The sequence below is a fragment of the Phoenix dactylifera genome, chromosome 6, assembly GCF_051530095.1.
Source record: "Phoenix dactylifera cultivar Ajwa chromosome 6, Ajwa_hap1_PhDact_Kaust_v1.1, whole genome shotgun sequence".
Lineage (NCBI taxonomy): Eukaryota > Viridiplantae > Streptophyta > Magnoliopsida > Arecales > Arecaceae > Phoenix > Phoenix dactylifera.
Genome location: NC_143195.1, coordinates 35,641,966 through 35,650,319, shown reverse-complemented (window position 1 = coordinate 35,650,319; position 8,354 = coordinate 35,641,966). Strand labels below are relative to the sequence as shown.

General features: G+C 39.7%; 1 protein-coding gene across 1 annotated transcript; it reads left to right on the top strand.

Moving 5' to 3' along the window:
• Window positions 1-4,207: 4,207 nt before the first annotated feature.
• Window positions 4,208-7,830, top strand: LOC103704714 (putative membrane protein At4g09580). Its single transcript, XM_088723913.2, has 4 exons — window positions 4,208-4,974; window positions 6,197-6,467; window positions 6,950-7,120; window positions 7,345-7,830. The coding sequence occupies exons 1-4, from the start codon at window positions 4,799-4,801 to the stop codon at window positions 7,507-7,509; spliced, it is 783 nt and encodes a 260-aa protein (XP_088580039.2). The 5' UTR covers window positions 4,208-4,798; the 3' UTR covers window positions 7,510-7,830.
• Window positions 7,831-8,354: the final 524 nt, after the last annotated feature.

Below are 8,354 nucleotides of genomic sequence, written 5' to 3'. Positions count from 1 at the left end.
TTTTCAAGCCAGATTAGCCCGAACAAAATGAGCCCTTAATTTTAGTATGTTTTTTCTTATCATTTTTAGTCAAAATTTTATGGTTGGGCCAGGTTTAAATGCTTAGATTCGTTATGGAGGCTAAAGTTGGATGAGGTCCTGAGCCAGCTTATCGTTGGTTGTCAAATTTGTCCGTTTCTGCTTGCAAAATCTCTTTTCCTGTTTCTAAGCAGCTTTCATCGTTCTAATTGGATCGAGAGAAAACAAAAAGACGAAGGAAGGGGTGGCTGTTTAATCTTTCACCCGGTGGTGAGCAGAAACGGGGGGCGCATGGCTTGAGCGGCTTCCGACTTAGCAAGAGTGTTGCCGTGGAATGCTGCGAGCAGCCACGTGGCATGCTGGACATATACGGACGCTGGTTCACATCCGGTACGTAAAGAACTCGAAACGGACGGTCGGATCTGATAATTATAAGAAGGACGGCGTCCGCCTGATCTTGGATCGGGGCCCACCGGATCGCGCGTGGAATGTACGGGGGTGGGAAGCCGGGGGCGCGCCAGAAGCCATCCTTTGGCGTGCGAGGTTGAGGCAACCCCTGGCGGATGGGACATCCACACGTGGCGCGTGGACAACGTCGACAGGTGTTTCCATGGACGGGAGAGAGAGCACGTGTGGTCTGGTGGGCCGAATTCGTGGGGCTTAAGACTTCAAATGTGTCGGATTGACCCACGTGTCGAGCCCACTCAACTTGGTTAAATCTGAGCCAACCCATAGAGATCGGATGGAATATTAAGATTGAACCCTTTTTTTTTTTTTTGGATTGGGTCTTAATGTACTAAATTTTGACCCGATTAGATCTATTTAATTTTTAGAATAATTTTAAATTTTCAATCCTACTGCCGAGCCAAATTCGAAAAACTTGATATGTCTGTAAGCTACCTACAAAATATAATGGTATTGATATGCTGTTGGTCTTTCAAAAAATTGTGCAGGTGGCTAGAGCAGCCTTTATGTATAATTTTTTACATAAATAAGCCGACAAAAGTCGCATCTTTGAGGACGATATGCATCCTGGCAACCGACCAACCTTTCCAAATAAGCCAAATAGACAATGCTATACCACAATAGAATGGGTCTATAATATAGAGCATGGTACCAAAAGTATATAGTCTGATTTGGATTCAAATCGGACCCAAAATTTTTGGATTGGAGCCGAATATTATACAGACCTGACCTGACCCAGATGATCCGTTGGATCAAAAATTATAGTTATGGATCCGATCGGACTCAATCTTTTATTAAGTTGGGTCTAAATCCAACATTAGAATTTGAACAAAAAATCTGGTTGGGTCGGGGTCACTCATGATCTAGTTCGATCTGATCTATTTGTACCTCTAATGGGACTTCAGCATGACGAGAGCTACGATGTTATATCCACCCGTCACATTTGGTAGTTGCACGCTTCTATATATTTATAGCGATTATTATGAACAGTCAATATATTTATAGCAGATTGGCAGCCAGCATTTATCTCGTTCAATAACAATTATTACATTTCTAGAGTTTTTTTTCTCCAAAATGGAACCTTGAACTATTGACCATATAATCTTAGGCGTGAGCAGCCAAAGATATAGATATCAATAAACCAATTGCTTTCATCATAAATAGTACATAATAATATAGCAAACATATTATTTAAAACAATTTCAAGTCTTGATAGTTGTCCTCGTAATCATGCGGGAAAATATCACTCGATTGCATACTTCTTCTCACCTACTCTCGGGTCATGATCTTATGTAAAACTTCCATTAACGGCTCGGCGAACTTCTGTTTATGTCTTCTTAAATCGCTACCATTTTGACTTCCTCGACAATTACTTTTAGTATCAAGAACTTTGAACTGAACTTCTCTTGGTGGGTTCGGTTGTTACAACAAATGTTTTAACTAGAGCGAGGCTTGGTTCAGTTGAAGAGAATTGCAAGAAGAAATGCCTTTTTTTTTTTTTGGAAAAAAAATGTTTTGGTCCTCTTTGTTACTATTGTGGTTTTTGTGTATCTATTTTCCTATAAATTAGTAAAATATTTCTTTGAGATTGACAATAATTTTTTTGGAACTTCTGCCATTCTTGGCTTCTGTTCATTATATTTTACTAAATTTTGTATTTGTTTTTATTGTTTAATGATGGCCATTGTGATATAATACTAAATAACATAACATAACCAAGCTTCCATTATGCGATAATAGAGTCATCGATCGATTTCAATTTGGGTTATAGCTAGCTTGCAGTAATCACTGAAACCATGATTGAACCAGTGCAGATAATTGTTTTTTCTCTTTTAAATAACAATAAAATATTAAATATTTTATATGTGCTTCGTCTCATTAATTTTGTTTTTTTAATATTATTACTATAAATTTCCAAGTCTGGGATTATATTTTGACTAGTCACTAATGCCTAGGCATGGCAATCTAATTTGCCATCTACATGCTATATACCATCGCAAAATGTGTCTCATTCATTCTTGATCTAGAAGATCGGTATTGCAATCCTTACCCTTGGCACTTTTTTTGCATGAATGAAATGCACCAATATATTGTTAAGCTTCGTGGTCTGAAAGGGATCTAGCTACTACAAGTAAGCTTAAATGGGAGTCCACTGAGTCAAACCAAATAAAGGGTTAGCACTGAGTTCATAATAAAAAAAATGTTTAGCTCCGTGGAGTCACTCAACACCTTATGTTTGCGTTGCATTGTTCTTATATTTGTTTGACCAAAGCCCTATTGAATTGCACCTAATTAGGATCCACTAAAATTATCGCCGTTAAACTACTATGAGGAGCCACCAAGGTGGTAGCCTTGTGGTACTGGGCAGCAATTCTAACCACAAGGTCCCAAGTTCGAATCGCTGCGGCGACGATTAAATTGTGGACCGGAGCTCACTACTTTGGCCACTGCTTGGACTTGTAGTGTAGGACCGCTCTTGAACCGCTAGTAGCTGGGGTGGTGCCGGGTGTGACGTACTCACACGTGAGACTCGAGCCAGAGCTCAGAGGAGTAGCTGAGCCGGGCCTACGGGTGGGGAGGGTATGAGTAAAACCGGTCGGGGTGCCCAACACACGGTCATTTCTGCCCGCATCGAAGATTCTCCTGGCGGGGCGGGGGCCCAGTGGGGCTGCTACGCGGGGGTGGGCTTGTCCCTTCCTCCCCCTACCCCTTTTTCTTTAGCAAAAAAAAAAAAAAAAAGAAAAAAAAAAAAGAAAAACTACTATGAGGAGAACCAATAATGGTAGAAAATGGGGTGCCCCAGGTTATCAAACTTTACTAACTCCTTAGAATTGTGCTCCCAAAAAGCTGTTGGTAGTTTTTTTTTCTTTTCTTTTAGTCTTCTTACAAGCAATAGACATTTAGTTTTACTGCAACAAATACTACTTATGTCAAAACGATCCCAATATCTTTTATATCATATAACTTAAAAATACATATTTTTTGAACAAAAATTAGATTCTAAGATTAAAATAAAAGTAGTCATTTTTGTTTTTAAAAAAAAATAGGTGGAATACTTGACATGCTTGCATTAATTTATGGGGTTGTCTTTGTCGGAGGAGGGAGGGAATAAAAAAAAAAACAAGAAAGGGGACTTTGCTTGTGATGCACGTGGGAAAGAGAACCGTCGAAAATTTCAACTTGAGATTCTCATGCCGGGGATGTGGCCTACCCTGAAAGCGACATGGATTTATCTTTTAGGTCTTTGACAAACTTGGAATTTGGGTCCAAGACTACTACGATAAAATTTTAAATGCAAGAACCAATTCTCGTGGGCAAGGTTCATTGCATCGAGGAAGGCCAAAACACTATGATATTTGTGGGGACTGTGTGCGAGTGTATATTTAACTTTATATTAATTATTTACAAAAAAATTAAATATTGATACAGAATAAAAAATAAAAAATATATTTTTTGATTATTTTTTAGAAGATATTCTCAGTTATTATAAATGATAATTCGGCCATAACTTGTAATGAAGTTTATAAAAATAAAAAAATAAAATAAAATCAAACAAAGTACAGTTAAATTATTTTATTATTAATAAATTTATTTTTTAAAAAATAGAATAAATAAGTTAGGAGAAGAAAAGGTGAAATATTTAATGTTACCGTCTCATCAAAAATATGTATTATGACACTCAAATGGGTGGCCCTTAAACGGTTATAATATTATTATTTTAAATGCTAACCTTAGCATGAAGATGAATGAATGAGTGAAGGCACGAATGAATGAAGACGGAAGCCATTCCGTCAGACCTACTAGAGAAGTTGCCATGGATTTTGGAACCACAATAATATTCAAATAAAAGCAAAGAGAGTACGAGACGCAATTTGGGGGGGGAGGGATTCAGGGGAGTCCGGCACCGGAGGCGTACAAGCCACGGTGAGGCCTCGTGATTCACGTCTCCTGCCTCACTCTACGCGTCGGTCTCCGGGGACCAGCAGCTGCTGCCGCCCAAACTCGCCACCTCCTCCTTCCCCTTCGTTCTGCTGCTCCAGCGGAACCAGTTAAATATCTATAATAACTTTTGCGCGTAGGGGGAGGTACCGACCTCCCGAATATTCCTTCCCTAAAAGGCGCCAGGGCGAGAAAGGAGGAGAGAGAGAGGAGGGGAATATAAGGGGAAGAAAGGCGGGGAGGGATCCTTTCCCTTTTTTTCTTCGTCTCTTCGAATCGGGCCCTCTTTGCCCCTCTCTTTCTCTCTTTCGGGAACCCTAATTTATCTTTTGAGGAGAGAGGGAGAGGGAGAGGGAGGGGAAGAGAGAGAGAGGAGATGGGGAAAGGGAAGGGGGTCTCCGAGTTCCCCCTGTCGAGGTGGGAGTTGGCGGCGGCGGCCACCGTGTTGGCGGGCTTCGGGGTGGGGCTGCTTGCTGTCTATCTCTCGATGCCCGCCTCCGACTACAGCTTCCTCAAGTTACCTCGGACGCTCGAAGAGCTCCAAATTTTGAGGTAAATTTTGGATTTTTTTTTTTTTTTGCTTTTTTGATCTCGAAAGTCGGTTCTTTTGTTGGTGATTTTGGGGGGTTCCAGCAATTTGGGGATTTAGTTTCTTGGTTTGATTTGGTTGTGTTTTGTGGTGTTATTGGATTTTTGTTTGGGGCTTGTTCTGGGAATGGAACAGTGTCTGCCTGTGTACATTCATGGATATTCTGAAATTTTGGGGTTTTCTTTGGGAATAGTAGGATTATTTGCACGTGCATTATTATGTTGGAATATTGGGGGAATCTGTTTGAAAAAATTTCCGAGTTGGCTTAGATATTTGCAGGAGACGAACAACAACCAAGTATTTATTTGATAATTTTGGAGGAAACCCCTTGTGGGTTTCTTAAATCCCCAGAAAAAGCCATTTCCATGATCTCTGAAATATTGGTTGATTTTTCTAATACCTAGTTCTTTAAATGCCTTTTACCCCCGCTCTGGCTTTAAAGTAGCCTTCTGATATGAAATTCAGCTTTCTAGATGCTGCCAGATAGATTTAAAAGCTTAGCCTTTTTTTTCATTTTTATATTCAGTGGATATTTCTTTTGTTAATGAAATCCCTGTATATTGTACGTTAGCTATTTATTAGTAACCAATTTAAGTCAATGCTTGTCGAACTGATAAACAATGTACGGCTTGCAATAGCTTGACAAACTCAACCTTCTTCATATTTATGCGCTGGGGAGCACCAAGTGCCTCCACAGAGGAAACAAAATCTGTTCTTCTTAATGAATACTCATCGCCGAAAACCAAGACTCAACCTTCTTCATAATTATGCTCTGGAAAGCACCAAGTGCCTTCCTAGAATCACCTTCTGAAAGGAAATAAAATATTTTCTTCTTAATGAATAGTCATCACCTAAAACCAAGCATCAGTTGTTGCAGATATTTCGCCTTATTTTATTTGTTTGGATAGGCATGCTAGTTTTTGGATAAGATCCATAAACTGCAATTCCACTCTTTTTAGCAATTCAGTTAACTTGAGAACTTGCTATGTGATTCTCCTAGATCATTAGCATCAATCGTAATTTTGCCTAACTTATGTCAAATATTTTTGTGATTTCATCCTGTTCCATTGAGTTATATATATTCATTTTATTTCATTGTAATTACCTACAACCTTAAGTTGGCGTTCCTGATTGCCAGCAGATTAGTGCTTACCCTTGTTTGGTACTACACTCTTGTCTTTGTAGGGATCATCTTGAGAGCTACAAAAGTGACTACACCATCCAGGTCCTGGTGGGTTATTGTTCGGTCTACATATTTATGCAGACATTTATGATACCAGGGACCATTTTCATGTCATTGCTTGCTGGGTCGCTTTTCGGAGTTTTCCATGGTGTAGCTTTGGTAGTTTTTGCTGCCACAGCAGGTGCATCTTCCTGCTATTTCCTTTCAAAACTGATAGGAAGGCCCATTGTCTTCTCCTTGTGGCCCGACAAACTGAGTTTCTTTCAAGAGCAGGTGAATCTCTTTTTCTTTATTTAGACTCTATTAGTAAACTGCTATTATAAAGACATGGTGCTTGGTTGGTGACTTACCAGACATAGAGCTCACTCCAGGCCAATGTATGCAGACTGGTAGCAATCTGCTCCAAATTTCACCTAGCCATATTTGAGAACTTTATTGAAGTACATTGCCAAGCCTTACAGCTTGTTGTGGAGTTGGAGGAGCCTTCTTAGCGTCTAAAGGATGAAGGCCAAGCCTTTATTTCCTCCCCCACCTCCTCTTCAGTTGATGTGCATATATTGTTGCATTGCAATTTTTCCCTATATGTTTTTCTTTCCATTAAGCTCCGCTGGATATATCAGACTTGTTGACATTATAATCATATTGGTCTACTGACATGATTTTTGTTATGTTCTAGGGTAATCTTGCATTTTGACTACTTCCCTTTTCATCCTTACTTTCTTTCTGGCAGTCAAGTAATCATATTTCAATTTCAGGTAGCTAAAAGAAGAGAAAAGCTGTTGAACTACATGCTTTTCCTCAGAGTCACCCCTACATTGCCAAACACTTTCATTAACATGGCTTCACCAATAGTGGACGTGCCATACCATATTTTTGTCCTGGCAACATTCATTGGACTCATCCCAGCTGCTTATGTGACAGTCAGGGTATTGTTCTTCTTCTTCTTTTTTTTTTTGCATATAAACACTGTTAAGCTTCCATGTAACCTGCGAAAATAGCCGATCTTATGAAAGATCTTAGCTACATAGGTCTGGTCATTCTATGACACCCAGATTTCTTGGATGAGTCAGTGTTGCATTTTCTATTATACCTTGGTGACTAATGTATGCCCGCTGCTTAGGTAACATTTATCTGCTTTTGGTTGAAGCAGGCTGGAATTGCTCTTGGAGAGTTAAGATCATTGTCCGACCTCTATGATTTCCAGGCAATAGCCACGCTGTTTTTCATTGGGATCATTTCGGTAACACCGACACTGATGAGCAAGAGTCAGGCACAAGGTACTGGATCTCAAAAAACACACTGTAATGGCAGCTGATTGCTGACTATGTAGCTGTGCTTATTGTATATATCAGCTTCCCCAGTGATGAAGCTCTCCCCCACGCTGTGCATCATGGCAAGACTAGCAATTATTCTCTGGGTAATCTTGTTCAATGTAAGCCTGAGCCTGGCTACAGGCTACTGATTCCATGTTGCTGTCCCTATTCTGTATCATTGTAACACAGGAAAATCAGGGAGGCAGAAGCACAATATATTAAATGTATTCTAAATTTCGACCAATATTTGTTCAAGGTCCCAATTCATTGTACATGTGCCCCTTGGTCAATTCTAATGCATTAAATTTGATTGGTTGATGTTCCCCCTTTGCTCATGCATATGGCTTCTTTTCTCTGTTATGCTAATGATGGGTAAATCAGGTATAAGTTTAGTTAGCTAATCTTTCAACATTTGTTGGTAGTGCAACTTGGGCAGACTTATGCTATGATCAGATTAACCAAGATTAGCTTGAAAGGCATGCTTTCTGTACACAAGTAAGAGCTAATTAGTCAATGTTGAAAATTTAAGGAAACACACATGATCTGAACGTGTGCCCCACATTAGTTAGTAGATTTAATATCTAGAAATAAAGTTGCTCCCTTACAAACCTCCTGTCTTGAATAGGTAGATGGCTCGATCCATGGACAACCATGGATGGTATCTCTAGACACAAATTAGCCTGCATATCCATGAGTTTACCTTTAGGGTTCAGCATAGCTGGTCAAGCACAAGTTTAGCCTTTAACGACCTTGTTCAGAGTTAAAAATGTAGGACACTACCCTAGGAGAGTTTCTGGGTCAGACCTGCATATGAGAACTGCAGAGTACAGTTACAGAAGTGATACGC